At 47.2% G+C, this 19,642-nt stretch overlaps 1 protein-coding gene across 2 annotated transcripts in view; it reads left to right on the forward strand.

Annotated features, from left to right (window-relative positions):
• COX10 (cytochrome c oxidase assembly factor heme A:farnesyltransferase COX10) overlaps positions 1-19,642 on the forward strand; it is a 106,193-nt gene that overhangs the window by 18,756 nt on the left and 67,795 nt on the right. For both annotated transcript variants that reach the window (XM_066364918.1, XM_066364919.1), the window contains one exon: positions 10,780-10,904. In XM_066364918.1, the coding sequence (XP_066221015.1) occupies positions 10,780-10,904 (125 nt within the window). The remainder of the gene's footprint in view (positions 1-10,779; positions 10,905-19,642) is intronic.

Raw genomic sequence — 19,642 nt, forward strand, 5'->3', positions numbered from 1 at the left:
AGACAGAGAGAGGGATAGACAGGGACAGACAGACAGGAACGGAGAGATGAGAAGCACCAATTATTAGTTTTTCGTTTTTCATTGCGACACCTTAGTTGTTCATTGATTGCTTTCTCATATGTGCCTTGACCGCGGGCCTTCAGCAGACCGAGTAACCCCTTGCTGGAGCCAGCGACCTTGGGTCCAAGCTGGTGAGCTTTTGCTCAAACCAGATGAGCCCGTGCTCAAGCTGGTGACCTTGGGGGTCTCAAACCTGGGTCCTCGGCATCCCAGTCCGACGCTCTATCCACTGCGCCACCGCCTGGCAATTTTTTTAATTTAAAAAAGAAAAGTAATTAGTTTCCAACACAGTCATTGCAGTTAGGGGGCACAGTGGCCAGAACATACGTGGGCAGCCCCCGGCACCACGCGGGCACCCACCCTGCCCAGGACATACCCTTCCATTGCCGGCCAGTCACACGCACGCGCTCTGACTGGGGCCGTGCACATGCAGCAGTTCACCTCAAGCACACGTCTTTGGGACGTGGGGGAAACTGGCCCCCCACGGAAACCCTTGCAGGGGGGAGAACAGCAGACCCCACGCAGACAGTGGCTCGCTTCAGTTGGTGTGTTTGTGTTTTCTGATCAACATTGTGATGAAAAGACAGCGAACAAGATGACCTTATTCGAGGACCTGCTGTGTTTTACTGTCCTGCGTCATCGAGTGCTTGGTGGTGACCGCTGGGTCTGGTCCCTGATGACCGCGGGCTGCTGTATTCTGCAGTCTGTCTGCTTTTCACAGAGTTGCCCTCGGCTGTTGTCTCTGTGTCCTGAAGTTTTTAACCTGCAGCCTTACGTGGTACTCAGCCTAAGTATCGGGAATCCAAGTGGCCCTACTGTGTGTCTCTAAGAGTTTTTCTGAACTTGTGAAGGCTCTACACCTTGGCGCTCAAAGGGACCCTCAAGGACTTGACTTGGCTTTAGCCTACATTAGCTGGTCCTCAGCCAGGCGGCTTTATTGTTTTTTCCTCCAGGTGAGTAGTGAACATAAATGTTATCAATGAATCATCTGTTATGGTTGGCAGATGATGAGGATGAGTGTCAGTTTCACTCTGAGGGATGTTGACACCGTTTAGGGAGTTCTTCCAAGTTCAGGGAGTTCTTCCAATGGTTCACCATCTTAAAAGTATCAAAGAGATTTTTTTTTCTTGCTAGACACATCTCTTGAATGCCGAGAATAATAACATAGCCAATATCACTGCCTAACTCTTCAGCCACCAGCAATGAATGAGAGTCCTCAGGGAAAACAAAAAGTGATACTTAATATCTGTAAGTTCATTTTACTGACCTGTCACGTGGGTTGTATAAAATAATCACGTTGATAAGCTAACTATACTGTCAAAATCAGAACAATCATTTAAATGAATGTCTTTATTATTTTAAGGGCTTATTATGAAATATCTGCTCTGTGGACCATGGCACAATTTGGGTAGGAAATCGAGGACAGGCTTTGATATTTTAGTGAAAATGCACAACTGACCATTCCTTTTTGCCAAACTCATTTTTTTTTTCAGAAGACTTCTTAAAAATTTGATAGGCATCAGTTTTTTGGAAAACTTTTTTTAGCCAATTGCAAAGGTTATTATTAAGTTATTGCAAAGAAGTGATTCTTTATCAAGAAGGGAAAAAAAATAAACAAAAAGTAGGATGACAAAGTGGGAAAGCTTAAAAGCCACGGAAAAATTGGAAGAACAGTCTGAGGGTCTCTCTCTGTGCTGCCGTGTAATTCACTTAGACATAAACATTTTATTTACGTGTCTGCTTACTCGGTATGAGCCACTTCCGTTCCCTTTTCTGAATGTGGACTACAGGTACAAACCGAATGCCTCTGGTCCACTGCCTTGGCGATCATACTTAAGCGTTTCATTTGGTAACAGTGTTACTCAGTCAATCTGGAGTTAGGAGTTTTAATCTTTGGTCCTAGGGGAGAAATATAAATATATATATATATTTTTTTTATTTTTGACCAGCTCGGGTCATTAACTGTATGAAAAAAAGAGGAAAACAGGAAGGCCCCGTAATAAGTTCTCAGTTTTGCAGCTGTGTTATTAAAAACCTCTCTATAAAGTCTTATCTTTTAACCAGAAGTGGTTATGGTTTGTAATCAGTTACCTCTGATTAATATTCTTTAATGTGGCTGAGGGGAAAAAAAGAAACACCGCGTCTCTCATCGTTTGACTTTTCATCTGAACTTAGCAACAGGCATGAGAATTACCACCTTCTTTGATACGTGTGTTTGTAAGATGACTGTGTCAGGAAGACTCCCAGAAAGAACACTGCCAAACCATGAAGCCTTAGAAAAAAAAAGAAACCGAAAAACTCAAATGAGAAATTGAAGCATTTGAAGCTTAAGGTGTTAATAGAAACGAAGAGAGAGGAGGAAATCGCGAGTACAGCTGTGAAGTAAAGAAGTACACGCTCATTTGAAAATCAGCAGAGACTTAATTCCTGCCTCCTAATTAAGTCATATCGTTTTGAACTTTGAGATCGCCTAAAAAAACAAACAAAACGTAATCCACTGCTCGGACACCCACGTAAACAGAACCACCTACAGATGCATCAGCCGCTCTTTGTCAGCCTTGTGCACCAAAGAGCCCTAAAGAGAATGCCTCTCGGTGTGCAGAGTTTGGGACACAATAGCGCACAGTGTCCACTGTTGAGAAGAGTGAGGTGCAATAGATCACAAGGATAATTTAAAATCTATAGAGAATCTCAAAACTCATTTAGCCAGTGGTTTTAATCTTTCTGCCAACTTTTTTTTATCAGCATTGATAATTACCCCCAATTGATTTATTGGAGTTTTGTTTTTCACTTCATTCTTTTGGGGACCAGTGCTATAAAAAAAAAAGGCATTAAAAGACCGAGATAAAAGCAGGATGAAGATGACCAGTTTTTTTTTTTTATAGTGACCCTGATAGTTATTTTTAGGTGACAATCTCAGAACGTTAATAGAGAGCCTGCCTCCGTTAGGCTTATGCTATGCTCAGAGACTAGCAGTTCTCAAAGTATGGAGCTTTTGTTTTTTGTTTTTTTAAATTATCTTTGATAAAGCTGCTTCTTCAAAAGTGCCTCTTGCATATCAGAGAAGGCTAGCCCTTCCAAATGCCTCAGGGTGGCCCTGGAAGGTGCTAGAACTAGAGAGGCTGGCTAAGACTGGTGTCCCAGCCCCATGCAGCCTCGGTGCGTGGGAGACAGAGCCCCCCTCTCCCCGTCACAGAAGCACCAGCTCCTCGGTGACTTCAGAACCTGTCCTGTGAGAAACATTTCCGTGGATTCTGTGCAGGCAGACGGCGCTGTCAGATCTCGTGGCCTGGCGGGCGATGGTTGTCCTCAGCGAGGTGTGATGGCCAGGATTGTGCGTGTTTGTGTTCATGTTTGTGTCTCTTCCCTTCAGGTGGCTGAACCTCCTTCTGAAGGTGAGCCTTTGCGTACCGCTTAGGGGTGTCTGTGAAGCAGAGAGCCAGTTGTTGTACATCGACGGCCTGACTGTTGATTAGACCCTAGACGGAGATCACTGCCACTGGGTTTGCACGTGGCTCTCCACGTGCAAAATCAAATGTTACTGCCTACCATTGCCTGCCTTGCTGTTTGTTTTAGAGAAGTCATGTGTTTTATCAGTAAAAAAAAAGTCTTTAGTGCACATATATATATTTATAATATGTACGCTATTGTACATAAACATCATATGTAAGATAAAAGGTATATTTATCTGTAAATAAAATTCATGTACTCTTAACTCCAATGATGCCCAAAGAATGCTTTTAAAGAAAGAATTGAAAGGTCCACTCAAGTGGAAGTTTTCATACTTTCTTCTCATTCCCCAGCTATCCACAAATAAACGTAAAAACACCAGGGCGTTTTATGGAGCTCCACAATGTATGTTTTGTCTTGATCGCTGTCATTTTTGGCCCACAGTTTATGAAGAACGACCTCGCAGCCACTCCCTAGGGTGACAAAGAGGCAGTGAGACAGAGGCATGTGGCACTCTTGTGAAATGTTTTGCCGTTTTTCGAACTGCCTTTACCCACTGCTTTTAAGTCTTAGCTTCGTAGCCAGAGAAGTAGTAAGTCACCTAAAGTTCTAGGAACCACATTTTAATAAGAGCGCCCCTTAATAAGCCCTCATTATCTGCCAGGAACTGTGCTAAGCGCTTTTGTCACAGTGAAAACTAGTGTGTCTCTAAAAGGTGTCGCTCGATGTGGACAGGAAGAGTGTGGAAATCAAGGGCGTTGGTCACTTGAGACAGTGTCACCTGGAGAAAGCGTAGACTGTGGGACTGCTTCGTTGGCAGGTGTGAAGGTTGTGCGCAGGGAAAGTTGTCGGTCGGTTGCCAGAGGAGGTAGAAAGGACATCTGCAGGTAAGCGTGCCCAGGACGTGGATGTGAGACTCGCTTTGAGACACAGGACGGTCCCAGAGCCAGAGCTTTTCTCTACAGAAGAGGCTGCATCCACTCTTAAATTAGGACAGAGCTCAGACTGGTGAACCCCAAATTCCCTTTTAAGATGTTGTTATTCTTTGGGTGGCTGAATTATGTTTCGCTCCTTTGCTGTAATCACATGCCTGTATTCTGTAAAGTGCCACACACCCTGCCCCCAGACACTGTCTGCGCCTGTTTGCACTTGGCCTTCCTTCAGGGCCCGGCCCCTCCCTGCCCTGTGCTCCGCGGTGTCCTTCCCAGGTGATTTTCCTCCCCTCCCCTCAGTGTGGCTGAGAGACCGGCCTTTCTGAAACGCCACCTTGTTGCAGTGTCTGTTAGTTTATTTCTTAGTGCAAAACAAGTTACCACACACTTGGCAGTTTGTAACAACACGGTTAGCATGGATTTCTCGAGCCCTCGGGTGCAGGTGTGGCCGGGCTGTGTCGTCTGCTTAGGGTCTCCGCAGCCTGAAGTCCCCGTGTGTGTTCAGGGCCGCGCTCTCCCCTGGGGCTCCGGGATCCCCCAGGCTCTGAGATCCTCTTCCGTCCGAGCAGGGTGGCAGAATTCCTTCCTGTGCTGCTCTTGGCCTGAGGGCTCAGTTCTCCTGCCAGCTCTGGGCTGTGGACAGCTCTCCTCCTGGCAGCGCCGGCAGTTCTGCCAGGGGGCCTCGTGGCCAGTGAGTGCTGTCAGGGGTGTTTTTCTCCAGGCCAGTTGAACGTGCCTAATTGTGACCATTTCAAAGTAATATACATACATATATATATATATATATGATATATATTTTAATTTATAGAGAACATACATTAATAAGAACTCCCTGGAGAAAGCAAGGAGACGAAACCATATTTATTTATTCCTTCCTTCCTTCTTCTTTCCTTCCTTCCTTCCTTCCTTCCTTCCTTCCTTCCTTCCTTCCTTCCTTCCTTCCTTCCTTCCTTCCTTCCTTCCTTCCTTCCTTCCTTCCTTCCTTCCTTCCTTCCTTCCTTCCTTCCTTCCTTCTTTTTTAGTGAGAGAGGAAGGGGGAGAGAGAAAGAGAGAGACAGGAACATTGAGCTGCTCCTGTATGTGCCCTGACCAGGGATCCCAGCAACCTCTGTGCTTCGGGATGATGCTCTAACCAACTGATCTATCCGCCCAGGGCGAGACCATGTTTTTGGGATCCTATTAGTGATAGCATTTGGAAGGTGGTGGCCCTGGCCAGTCTTAAATCGGGACTTACGGTTCTGAAGCAGCTGAGTGTGGAGGCTGCAGTTGTGAAAAACTGGGGTCTAGTAGCCAGGACCACCTTTATCCCTAAGCACCAGCATGGGCTGTCCGTGCAATATGGGCTGTCCGTGCAGCTTGGCATGGGGGTGCTGGCGGTTTACCCACTGGACAGCCGCCCAAGCATGGGGGGGGGGAGATGGGTCAGGCTCGGCTGGGCCTGGAGAAATGGCCCTTCCTGGGGCCTGCAGAGCAGTGCCCTGGGCCGCAGGGATGGGTCACGCTTCACTGGCAGAATTGATTTTATGTTTATTTGTGAAGGGACAGAATATGAGATTACTAAATAAAATATAATTCCAAAGGTTATTAATGGAAGAATATATTACATTCACTTTTAATGAGATCCTGGTGTTGTAAAAGGATTCCATGTAATGAATCCCAGGAAATCAATGGGAAGTTTAATTACAGTTGTGGCCGTGGTGTATGGGATGCTGCTTTGGTCACTTCTCCTTGGACAATTCGTCAGCCCTCTGCCTCGCTCTTTCTTTAAATTAATTGCTTTGAGGAAGTAAATATGAATACATTCTTTGTTAGCTTATGATCTATCTATTTTTGGGGGGAAATGCGCTATATAGATACAGACTTCCTCTGCTATACTAATAACCCCTATCATTTTTAAATGTGTATTTCCATCCACAATTTGTACATTTTTCAATTAGGCGGTATTCCTGTTTTGTAAATTTAGTCGTTATGATGTCTGATGTTTGCAAACCAGTTTCTGTCTCTCCACTTATCAAACTTGACCCCCTTAGTTAAAAATGTGATGTACTTTCTGAGTTATTCATCACTCATGGAAGCCCTAAGGTGATTGATTACAAAGGAAAACAAGATAATTTCTCCTCTGAGCTAACAGTTTTGCTTTCATGTAACTACATACAAATAGTTGATTTTCCTCTCACGGCATTTTATTCTGACAGTTTAATGAGGAGGGAGCTACCTTGTCCGTTCTGGCGGTGGTCGGTTTTTTTTTTTACTTGTCTTTAACGCACAATACAAAATGTTGATTTAGATACTTAGAGAAATCTAAAGTAGTTCTTCGTTGCAGTGACTCTAACTTCTGCTAGTTATGTACTGAGAAAGGATGTCCTATGCTTTTCTTACCCACCAGAGTGGTTTATAAGCAGTCTACTTTTGATTTAAGGTTCAAGGCCTTAAAATAGTCATGAATTATTTGGACTGATTTTTTTTCTCTCCCCTTCCTCCCCCCGCCCTGTGGATAAAAGCAATTTACTTAGTTCCTTTTAAGAGGGGATGCCATTCAGTCTCTTTTGCCTCAAATTCTCCCGTTGACGCCATCAACCTTTCTCCTTGGGTGGTACGGTTGAGAAGGAGCCCGGTTGTTAAGGACTTTTCTTCCAGCCCTGGCGTGTCGCTACACACAGGGCATCGTGCCGGGAGCCGCCTAGCCCATCTCGAGAGCTGTCAAGTGGGCGCTAAACAAGATGACTCTCGTCGTAGAACACGAGCCTGTCCACGGGCTTTGCGATGTATGCTGTGATATCAGTGAAAAAAGAAAAGAAAAGAAAAGCCCTACTCAAGAGCAGTGCTGTTTGAGTGCCCTTGAAGGGGCTTTGTTTGCTTTTTAAAAAATGGCGCATTTCTTGATGGCCACTAAGTGCGTGCAGGTCTGGCTAAATGGACTATTCAGTGAGGGGCTGTTCTTCTCCCGTCTCGCCCGGGTGAACTGTCTGTCCCTTTTATATACACCTGCGCCGCCCGTTTTCAAAGCTTGGAATCTCTGTGTCATTTTCTTTTGGGCATAAGTCCTTAGAGAATTAGAGAGCTAACAGTTTCTTCAGAATGTGTTCCTTTGAAATGGTGCTGAGCCCTGGATGGCTGCCCTGGGCGCCTGGGATTTTCTTCTCTGCTGCGGTTCTGTCCTCGGGTGATGGCTGTGTTCTGACTTGCCGTCCCTGGTACGGGCGGCCGGGCGGGCTCTGCCTCCTCCGGAGCAGAGGAAAGAGACGGGACAGTGCGCGCCCTCCGGCCGAGCCCGCCTGCTTCTCTCCTGGCGGGCTCTGTCCGTCTCCTGAAGCCCCGTCTGCCTCTGGCTGGTGCTCCGCCTGTCGTCCGGGGTCTCCATCCCCCCCGGGTGCTCCTCCCTGAGCCTCGCTCTCCAGTCTTTCTTACTCACACCCGCACCTCTACTTTCTTTTCGGGAGACACACCTTCCCCGGCAGATTCGGACACATGCCATGCCTGGCGACCACCACGTCCAGGAAGGACCCCTTTTGCCAAACACATGCTCTCTGGAGATGTCCGGTGTAGGTCGACAGTCTCCACCCCTGTCTTTACGTCAGCTTTGCAAATTAACGTGGTTCCCAATCAAAGAAAAGGTGAGAAATCCCAGGAAGCCTGTGCCGGGCCTGGCTCTCTGGGACAGGGCTTGTCCGCGCGGGAGAACTAGAAGCACTTTCTGTGTGCTGCTGAGAAAGCCGGGGGTGAGGGGCGTACCAGCGCGTCGTGACCGTCGGAAAGGGCGCCCGTTTCGGGAGAGCTCGCTTGTTAATGGCAGTGGTGGTGCTTCTGGTCTTGCTTCCTGTGACCCCTCCCTTGTTTATTTGGACTCTTTTCTCCAAATATTCCTGTCTGTGTTTGTCATTATGTCCTTTGTCCCCTACGGTAGAATTCTGATGTGTCCTTACCCACGCTGCGGCTGCGGCTGCGGCCAGTTGCGGTCTCCTGTCCCCCCGGGCTCAGCACGTCTGCAGGTCCGCAGGCGCGTGACTCCGGGGCTCTCTGTGCGTCCCTCCGGCCTCTGTCCTGGGCTCCCGTTTCACGCGGTGCGCACGTCCGCCGGGATGCCCACAGCTCCTCCCCCAGAGCAGGGCGAGCCCCCGGGACGGGCCAGCGGGCCACCTCTTCCTGCGATTTCCTTGTTCCCGTTCATGGCGTCCTCTTCTTCACGTCGCCCAGCATGGCGCTTCATTCCCCTCCTGTTCCTCTTCTTTGTCCTCCGGTCCTCCCTCCTGCCTCTCACAGGGAGGGGCCCTGACAGGCGTTTTCTTCGCGGTGCCCTCGTGTCGCTCCGCCCTCAGTGCCCCCCCATCCCCCACCCCCCACCCCGGGCTAACGGGACGGTCCTGCAGGCCGTGCCTCCGCGTGACTTGGGTGCCCGCTGCCGCCAGGCTGGACTTGTCGCCCAGGTCCCTTTCCTGCGTCAGACCGTCAGGGACGCCGCTGCCAATCACACTGAATGTGCCCCCTCCGTTGGGGGTTCTGTGGTCTGACGGCCACCCCCTCCCCTCCGCTTCCTCCTGGGCGTGTTGCTCTCCGCCGGGCCCCGCGTGGGGCAGCCCTGACACAGAACAGTGCAGCGGCCCCGCCTCCAGTGGGAAGGCTAACGAAGGGTGCTGTGAGGGAGGCGTCCCTGGCGAGGACCCGAGCAGATAGCGCCCCGGAACAGGTGCTGTGTAAGAAAGATGAGGTCTCGGGCGAGAACGGCTGATCATGAAAGGGTCGAGGGAGCAGAACCCCAAGGACCCTGAGGCCAGACGGTGGACGTGCTGGGAAAGCGAGACCCTTGTGACGGGGACCTGTCCATGAGCTCCGGCTCCGGAGAGCCACCGGGTGCACGTTTGGGCCAGGAAAGGGGCGTGTGCTTGGCCCCAGGTGTCGTGTCAAAGGCCTTTCTCTGCAGCGGAGTGACATGATCTCTCTGTGTTTTCATGCATCGTCTGAGCCCGGAGCAAGGCAGGAGAGCGGAAGCCGGGGAGGAAGGGCCCTGGCAGCATCGGGCAAGGTAGCAGCTTGGACTGATGACGTGTGTCTCAGCTTCAGCACGTTGACATTTTGGGGCCAGAACCTTCTTTGTTGTGAGGACTGTCTCCTGTACCGTAGGATGTTTAGAAGCCTCCCTGGCCTCTACCCACTAGGGTCGAGAAGTCTCCGCCCCCCCCCCCCAGGTGTGACAACTGAATGTATCTGCAGGCTTTGCCAAGTGTCCCCTGGGGGCAGCACCACCCTGGTCAGGAGCCACTGGACTAGGTGACGTCACAGAAACGTGTTTGAAGTGCGTCATGGAGGAAGAACAGACAGCACTTTGCCATGGGTGGGGGTGCAGACAAGGGGGAGGAGGGAGGCTTCCAGAATGCTTCCCGGCAGTTGGGCTGGAAAGCTAGCGGGTGTCCCACGGACTGCAGAATCCTAACAGTGGTTTCTCTCGGCCCAGTGCCTGTTCATGGACTGTCCGCCCCTGTGGTGTTGCCGTCCCCCCGCCCCTCGTTCTCTCTCTGCACCCCCCTCCCCCCGCTGAGGGTCCAGTTGGCGGGCCGTCTTCCTGCAGCCTTCTCCAGGGAGTTCGGCCGTGCTGACCGTCTTTCCAGGTTCTGCAGCCCTGTGCCCACACCTCTCTTACAGGCTTCCTGGCCCCGCCAGCTTCTGGAAACCCCAGGACAGGAGCCCCGGGCCCAGAAGGAAGGGGGCAGGCCGAGCGGACGCTGGGGTCGCCTGACGGTGCTTCCGTGCCTTCCTCTTCCTTTTGTTTCCGTTGGTGGCTCTCGGGTCATCATTTCCCTCTGGTCACCCCCTGCTTATCTTCTGGCCCCTGGGACCAACCATCTATTCCGGGCAAGCGCCCTTCTCAGGTAGGATGAAGACCCACAGAATTAGTGAGGACCTTCTTATTTGCTGCCTGGTTTTCTAGTTACTCATGTGTGCCTGTCGCCACCCTGACAGATAAATACTGAAGGCGGGAATGAGCCCTTTCTCATTCCTTCATCCCATGCCATGCCCAGTGCCCAGCATCGAGCCAATCGGGAATTAGGTATTCAAAAAAATAAAAAACGTTGTTGAATGACTACGTGAGCCATGCAATCTCAAACAATATCCACTTTATTATTATTTGTCTCTTGCATATCATAGAATTTTAAAAAATGAGCCTTTTTTTCTGTGATGATTCCTGTCCTTTGTCTAATTGGGAAAATGGCTTTTTATTTGTTTTCCTGATGGATAAGCCTGAGGCCGCATCACTAAGGGAATGAATCGGTCGGCGGGACGAGGGTCCTCCCCGGCTGGCGTCCGCGCCGCTCACGGCCGTGTGCTCTGTTCTGTGTTGCAGCTCTCGTGGTCGGCACCGCCTCCGCGGGCTTCGCGCTGGCCCCGGGCCCCTTCGACTGGCCCTGCTTCCTGCTCACCGTGGTCGGGACGAGCCTTGCCTCCTGTGCCGCCAACGCCATCAACCAGGTCAGTGGGCCGCCTCTCACCGAGACGATGGCCTTGTCGCTCTTCCTTGCTGGTGGTCTTGTCCCGGGTTCTGAAACACCTTCCAAACTCATACATGTGTGCAGAGGTGCCGTGGACCCCGGCACTGTGTGCACCTTGGGTCACAGAATCCGCGTGTCCCTGGTTTTGAGGTGAACAGCCTGCAGTTACGCTCAGTGGTGGCGGAGACCAGTGGCCGGTGGCCCTCAGGGGACCGGTGTCCTGTGTTAGCAGGTGTCGTGAGGCCGGCAGACTCTCCGCTCCTGCCCATCTCAGAGTGTCCCCTGAGCCCACTCCTTCTGCGTCCTCCTGTCTTTGGTTAGAAGTGTTTGCATTTTAAATCACTATTACACAGAACACATACCCAACTTTAAAAAAAAATGACTCATTCAGTATTTAGTAAACTTGGTATATGGCATCAAGAATATATCAAAATTAGCATATTAGTCATTAGCCAATGATTTTAGCGTATTATTTTTGATGCATCTTCTTCACTCCTATTATTTTAGCCATCAAAATCATTTCCTCACGTAATTTTCCCTCGCCCAGTCACTGTGGCATGCCCCAACATTGTGACTTTTTCCTGAGATCCACTGTAAGTGAAAAGGTCTTGGATGTAATGTAGGGAAAGTTGTTTTCATCACCAGAATACCCAAGAGGAATTGGAACGGTTTTGAAACAGGAATTCAAGTTACCAGCAGGAAAGCAGCTTGGCTTGAGTGGAGGGAGAAGTCGGTGGTCCACAAAATATGGGGATTTTAGTTCGATGGGAATGCCCCAAACACTGTATTTTTATCATGTACTTAACTGTCGGCTACTTGGAAATGTATGAATCTCTTTCATGTAAGCGTTTACTTTTTGTTACTTTTATTTTATTTTATTTTTTAAAATTTTATTTTATTTATTCATTTTTAGAGAGGAGAGAGAGAGGGAGAGAGAGAGACAGAGAGAGAGAGAGAGAGAGAGAGAGAGAGAAAGGGGGAGGAGCTGGAAGCATCAACTCCCATATGTGCCTTGACCAGGCAAGCCCAGGGTTTCGAACCGGCGACCTCAGCATTTCCAGGTCGACGCTTTATCCACTGCGCCACCACAGGTCAGGCTGTTACTATTTTTTAAAGCCAGACAGTCTTATTGTGAGGTTCAACTAGCCCCACCCCTTTTCCAGACTTTTCTCCGCTCCTGCAGTCGACGACGCCGCCTCTTCCAAGGCTCCCCTTCCTCTCTCTACCCGCCCCTCTTTCTTGGCTAAGAGAATCATTATGGTTTCACAATGAACATGTTTCTAATGAAAATTTGAATGAAAAGCAATATGAGCAAAATGGATTTATATGACTATTTTAGGTCATTCTTAAAAAAAATTTTTTTTTTAAATCTTGACCTTTATTTAGTTATAAATCTAGGTCATAAGATTCAGACAGGAACTTATTCTAGTTTTCAGACCTTTTCTTTTTTTTTTTTTTTTGTACTTTTCTGAAGCTGGAAACGGGAAGAGACAGTCAGACAGACTCCCCCATGCGCCGGACTGGGATCCACCCGGCACGCCCACCAGGGGCGAAGCTCTGCCCACCAGGGGGCGATGCTCTGCCCCTCCGGGGCGTCGCTCTGCCGAGACCAGAGCCACTCTAGCGCCTGGGGCAGAGGCCAAGGAGTCATCCCCAGCGCCCGGGCCATCTTGGCTCCAATGGAGCCTTGGCTGCGGGAGGGGAAGAGAGAGGCAGAGAGGAAGGAGGGCGGGGGGGGGGGGGTTGAGAAGCAAATGGGCGCTTCTCCTATGTGCCCTGGCCGGGAATCGAACCCGGGTCCCCCGCACGCCAGGCCGACGCTCTACCGCTGAGCCAACCAGCCAGGGCCCAGACCTTTTCTTTTTTTTAACTGAAGAGCTGTATTTACTCGTGAGATACTGAATGCTAGCTCCCGTTTAAATTATGTAGATTTAAATGAAAGGTTTAAAGTGAAAAGCATGGAGGATCAGGAAAAATAAAATAGTAACAGCAACGAACTACTAAGCATCAGTTGTAGCAAGGAAGTACTTGGAGGAAAGAAATAGAGTGATTTATATTTTAGAAAGAAATTTATAGAAACTGACTATAGCCCAGAATTTTAAGAAACTTTGAGAAGACTGAGTTTCGATGGCCATTCTGTTCTGTAGTCTGTAGGGAGTTTATTTGCAATAGTGAGTGCGTTGGGGGTCTATCGATCTTATTTATTTATTTATTTATTTATTTATTTATTTTGTGTTTTTCTGAAGCGAGAAGCGGGGAGGCAGACAGACTCCCACATGCACTCAACTGGGATCCATCCGGCATGCCCACCAGGGGGTATTGCTCCGTTGCAGCCAGAGCCATTCTAGCGCCTGAGGCGGAGGCCAGGGAGCCGTCCTCAGCGCCCAGGCCAACTTTGCTCCAATGGAGCCTTGGCTGCGGGAGGAGAAGAGAGAGACAGAGAGGAAGGAGGGGGGAGGGGTGGAGAAGCAGATGGGCGCTTCTCCTGTGAGCCCTGACTAGGAATTGAACCTGGGACTTCTACACGCCAGGCCGATGCTCTACCTCTGAGCCAACCAGCCAGGGCGGGGGTCTGTTAATTTTAAAATGGTTCCTGAGGAAAGCACAGACTGCAGGCTGGGACCCTTTCTGCCGCTGACACATTGTGACCCTCTGCCTCTTCTGTTACTGTGTCCTGCTTCAGGCTGCTTTGCCAGCCCTGTTACGCATCTCCCACATCTGCCCAGTTCTCCCTCTGCAACTCTCCCTTCTCTCCTCCGTGTGTCCCTGGGCGCCCACAGGCCTCTTCAGTGCTGGGCGTGTTGTCACCACCCTTAAGTGGTGGCGGTTGGGCGCACGAATAACTGCTTCATCTTCCTGTATTCATCCTATCGTACTGCTTCCTTCCACTTTTCTTGGGCTCTAATTTCCATGGGAAGCATCACAATACTTTCAACATCTTAATGGTTCCCATCACTGCACCATGCCACTGTTACTGTGTTACTGATCACCTTCCCAAGTTACAGTATTTTGTAAAGAACACGTTGGAAATATAAATATTTTAGTTCTAATGCTGGTAGGCAATCTTATGAAATTAAAGGAATGGGAGGCTGTTTCCATTAGTGCCTTTAATTAGTATACTACCAGGTAACAAAGAGTTTAACTGAATGTGTAAATAGCAGATAAAGAAATAGTCTTTGGCAGAACTAGAAGAACTTCTTGCTTTTTTTTAGGGAGCTGATTTCGCCGTAAAGAATGCATATATGAGGTTGGTGTGTATAAAAATTCTTCAGCTTCTAAGTTCTGTGGGAGGAAAAGAATTTCTACTGTCCATGTTAATAAGAGGATTCAAATCCAGTTTATATCTTTTAAATACTTTCCTTTAGCTGTTACTAATCTAGTTCTGAGTGATTCTTCTTTGCACCCTACTTCTGCGATCTCTCTGTGAAAGGAGGGAAAATAAAGCTTGGGAAAACCCTTCTTACCTTTGTTTTAAGGAGAGAGAATGAGGTTCAGCTTCTGATTTGTGTAATAGATGTATCGATGAGAAGCCACTGCCATTAAAATGTAGGAAGGAATTATCTGTATGTTTCATAAAATACACACACTTCATTTGGAACCATGGTGTGGCTTTGAAGGAGGTATGCCTTCAGAAGGGTGAAAGCACCCTGTAAAAAGTCTTTCACTGAGCAGTTAGAAGATAAAACGTATGGGTGAATTGACTGATTGAATCCTGAGAAACAAGTGACTAAATGTGAGAAGCTAAATAAATCCAAGTAGAATGAATTAACAGGTTGAAAAAGATAAGGATTATCATCTTAATTATTTTTAGTATTTGACATAATAGATACTATAATATTGAGGACTGTTTTACTTATGTTACATGTATATGAATATTTAATACAGGTTAAGAGGGTATGTAAATAAGTACATTTTTGCAGGATGATTTTTTTTTTAATTTACTGGGAGGCAGGGAGGCAAAGTGACTGATTCCCACATGCACCCCACCTGGGTTCCACCCGGAAAACCCACTAGGGGGCGATGCTCTGCCCACCTGGTCAGTTGCTCCATTGGTTGACAACTGAGCTATTTAAACACCTGAGGCAGAGGCCATGGAGCCATCCTCAAGTGCCTGGGGCCAACTTGCTCAAACCATTCAAGCCATGGCTGTGGGAGGAGAAGAGGGAGAGAGAGAGAGCGAGAGGGGTGGAGAAGCGGATGGGGAAATCAAACCCAGGACTTGGAGATTCTCAGCCAGTTCTCCATTATTGCAACTTTTGTTTCCAAGGTGACACTGCACCCATCTCTGATTGTTTGTCAAGGACACACTCGGTGAAGTGAGGCTGCTGAGAGGAAGGCCACCAGCCAGGGCATGTGCGAACCTGGTTTCACTCTGAAATGTGCAATCGTAACAGAGTATCTGATTTCTAACATTTATGCAGCTCTTTCCGAGTGTACAAAGCGTAGACACCTGAAGGACCACTTACACCGTGTGGCTCTGGGGAGTAGGTGGGGTTCCCATTTCTGTTATTCGTAAAGCATTTCGTTTTGCTGTTGAAAATTAAAAAAGATTTGTTATGCAAATAATTTTCCATTGCAGAACAGTGAGAAAATACAGATAGGCACAAATAACAACAGCTTTTATTTTATTTTTCCCTTAGGCCAGACCCTGTGCTGTGTGTTACAGTTAGAGCAGAGAACAAACAAGATGGCCTTCCCTCCCGCACTGAGAGGAGACACTTGTTAATACGTGAAATCTACATAATCTGATTAGCTAGCATTATCCAAAAGTTTAATTTAAAAATAAATGCAGTATCAATCAAAAAACATTTTTATTTATATTATCTAGATTTGAATAACACAAACGTGCATATCTTCAAATATTATTTTTCTCACAGAAATAACTTCTATACTATATATAATTTGTATATTTTTCTATAAATAGCATATCAGAAACATTCTTCCATGCTGTAACATAATTTTTTTAGTGAGAGGCGGGGAGGCAAAGAAATCAACTCCCACATGTGCCTCAACTGGGATCCACCCAGCAAGCCCCCAAAAAGGGGATGCTCTGCCCATCTTGGGCCGTTGGGGCAACCAAGCTATTTTTAGTGCCTGAAGTGGAGGCGCCACAGAGCTATCCTCAGTGCCTAGGGCCAATGCACTTGAACCAATCAAGTCATGGCTGTGGAAGAGGAAGAGGAAGAGAGGGAGCAGGAGAGAGGGAAGGGGAAGGGTGAAGAAGCAGATGGGCTCTTCTGTGTGCCCTGACTGGGAATCAAATCCGGGATATCCACACGCCAGTGGTTACTCTACCACTGAGCCAATCGGCCAGGGCCACTGTAACATAATTATAAGAATTGTATATAGATACACCATGATTTGTTTAATCAGTTTCTCCTTATTGGATATTTTAGTGATTTCTATATAAGGAATGCTGAGCTGAAATCCCTGTAGCCAACTTGTCGAATATGTCCTTAACTATTTCTTTCAATGGATTTCCAAAATCATGTGGTTTGTGTTAAAAGATATGCAATTTTCAAAATAAAAAAGAATTTAAAAGATACGTATTTTAAGCACAGCTAAATTGACAGTATGTGAAAGTGTCATCACCAATACTGCATGTTACAAAATCAATGCCAGGTTATAGGTGACATTGGATATATCCTTTCAAATAAAATTGTTTTGACTACTTAGGAGGTCAAGTTCTCTTTTGGGGGAATTTTTTTTAATGCTTATTGGCCTCTTGTGTTTACCAGTGAGTTTTGTCCATTTTTCTATTAGTCACTTTTGTCCAACAGGTCTTGATATATATAGATCAGATTATTATTAACTCTTTGTCAATAAAGGTTGGATATTATCTGGCATTTTTAAGAGTTTTTTGAAGTGTAGATGTTTTATATGTTTAACCAGCCAGATCCTTTAATTTTCAATACAGGGTTACTCAACTTCTACACTCTTGGCAATTTGGGCTGGATAACCTTGTTGCAGGGGTCTGTCCTGTGCATTGTAGCAAGAAGTGTTAATAATAACTATAATTAGAGCTAACACTTATTTCGCTCTTGCTATATATGCCAAGTAATGTTCTAAGCATTTTACATACATTAGCTCATTTGTTTAAGTCTAGGTTCATGGGATTTCAAAAATATGGCTCTTTTGAAAGATCAAATAAATGATGAATGAATTTATAACCTCGACTTAGCTCTAAGAAGAGCCATTGATGTTCTCAGAGACTTTATTTTGGAGAAAATTATAAGAAAGGCACAGAAACATAAGTAGAATTTCAGATCTGCAAGGTAGGTTATAATTAGAAAGATAAAGTTGATAAGGTGTGTTATCTTTAGGATCTAGTGTATCTGCGAATGAAGAATTTTTTATGAAAGGAAGTAAACCAGCGTCAAGAAGAGACATGTTTTTCGTTTGATACCGACTGCGCTTGAGAGAGACGTCTCTGGGCTGGAGCGTGGTGATGGTGAAGGGCTCTGGATGCTGAGCCCTGAGCTGCGGGGTGGGCCTGGCAGAGGAGAGCTCGCAGCCTGTAAAACTGAAGGGGAAGCAGATCAAGATTGGTTTCCTTGTGGATACGAGACTGTCTAACGCTCCTTTCTCCATTTTCCCCTTCTCTGATATTTCTTCTGTTTTTACTGGGCCGTCGGCCTCGAGCACTAGGGATGGACTTCCATCTTCCGTGTTGAACAGAAGTGGTTCTGAAACGCGGTGTTGTATATACTAGGAGGATAAGACTGACGTTCGCAAACACCAGTCATGTGATCTATTGAACGTTATCTGAGTAAGAAAATCAGTATGAGAAATATCTTCTTTTCTGAGTGTTGTGATTAGTTTAACCAGGATGTTTTAGCTGGTGGGCAGCTTGTATTCATTCATTCATTCCGCGGCCTCTGAAGTCCGTAACTGGTGGGCTTTTTCAGATGATTCAGATTAGCTACTGCACTCTGAATAGCAGACGGAAGGGTCTCCAACGAAGTGTGGTGTTCATAACAGGAAAATGGTGAGCAGGACCGAAGAAGGTCAGAAAGAAAATGCATTTGAAATGTAGAGTCTCTTTTCCTGAATGGATATAACCCCAAATAGTTCCCAAATTATATCTGATTGCACTCTCCGGAACAGTCCACAGAGCAGAGTAAGTTTGGCATACGTATTCATAACCAAAATAACTCTGGGTGCAGTTTGCCAGCAAACGCAGAGATGACGATGATTTGAGCATATATATTTGTCGGTAGCGTTTTGTAATTTACGTGCTGCATTCACTGGTCGTTATTTTGTCTGCCTCCTACAGTAACTCTGTGCGGTGGCATTATTCCAGTGTGGTGGGAAGAGGCAAACGAAGCTTCATGATGTCACCGGTCAGACCTCTGAAAATGGTCAAATTGGGAGCAGAACTTGTGGACCATGGGCTCCCAGTTTACTTCTTTTTTCTCTCAACTGAAACGTCCTAACACCACCATGGAAGAGGGATATTCCCATTAATATATGAGCTTTTCTTCCGTCAGGTTAACTGCTAACATTCTTGCTGCTTGTCCCAGAGGTGAAAGTGCCATAATACGCGTTTCTGTAATGAGATTGGGAGGATTGAAAGCACTTACGCCCTCTACAAGCCAGTGCTCCGTTAGCTGTTAGCTGTAACCGTTGTTACTAGTATAAAAGTCTGAGCCCTGGCCGGAGAGCTCGGTTGGTTAGAGCATCGTCCTGAAACGCAGAGGTTGCCGGTTCGATCCCCAATCAGGGCACATACAGGAACAGCTCGGTGTTCCTGTCTCTCCTCTCTCTCTCTCTCTCTCTCTCTCTCTCTCTCTCTCTCTCCCTTCCTCTCTTGATGAAGTCAATAAATAAAAATTTTAAAATAAAAAAATAAATAAGTAAAAGTTTGGGTCGTTTTGGCACATGTTCCTCATGCTTTCAGAATCTTACTTTCTTCCAATTACCTCCACTGAGGGTCTTAACCTAGGGAATGGGAAGGGGAGGTGCGTTTATGTTCACAGCTTACTAAGAGACTTGAGCTATAGTCACAGTTGCAAACTATAGTGTGTGTGTGTGTGTAAATATACATATGTGTTTGTTTCAGGTGTGTATGCACTTTAATTATGTGTGAATTCTTCCTATGACGTAGGTTCGGCAGACCTGATTAGGTCTCAACTGTCTCCTAGGTATTGTGGAACTCTGGGAGTTGCGATAAGTCTCAGGAATACTGGTGAAAAGGTTGGTAGACTGGAAAAGCAGACATTTAACTGAGATGTAATGGACACGAGACCAGGATGGATTCGGGGGGCTAGGATCTTGGCGTCTGTCTGGGGAGCGTGATGGAATAAAACCGGAATTGGGTGACCTGGAGGTTTGCTTTCCACCCCGGGGTTGCCTGTCGGCCGGTCCGGTGGAGGTCACGCCGAGTTTCTTGTAGAATTATCTTCCTGTTTTTTCATCTTCGGTTGTGTCTTTTCCTTTCCTGGTAGTTTGTGTTTCTGAATCCCCTGAGCCGGCTTGTTTTCGGCTCTAACCCACAGACAGCCCTCACTGTATTCTAGCTTAGGGGGGCGATTCTCGGTTGACCGATGACTGGTACCGGGATGTGAAAACTGACCGTGTGGCTAATCCCTGGGGGACGATGTTTCCTTGTCTCATCCTCACCCTCTCTGCCTTAGCGACAAGCTGCTCTGAAGGGTTACTGTGTGAAGAGTTTGATGCCTTGATGTTTATGCTTGAAAGTTAGGGTGCCTTGAAGAC

This window comes from Saccopteryx leptura, chromosome 2 (assembly GCF_036850995.1).
Source record: "Saccopteryx leptura isolate mSacLep1 chromosome 2, mSacLep1_pri_phased_curated, whole genome shotgun sequence".
Lineage (NCBI taxonomy): Eukaryota > Metazoa > Chordata > Mammalia > Chiroptera > Emballonuridae > Saccopteryx > Saccopteryx leptura.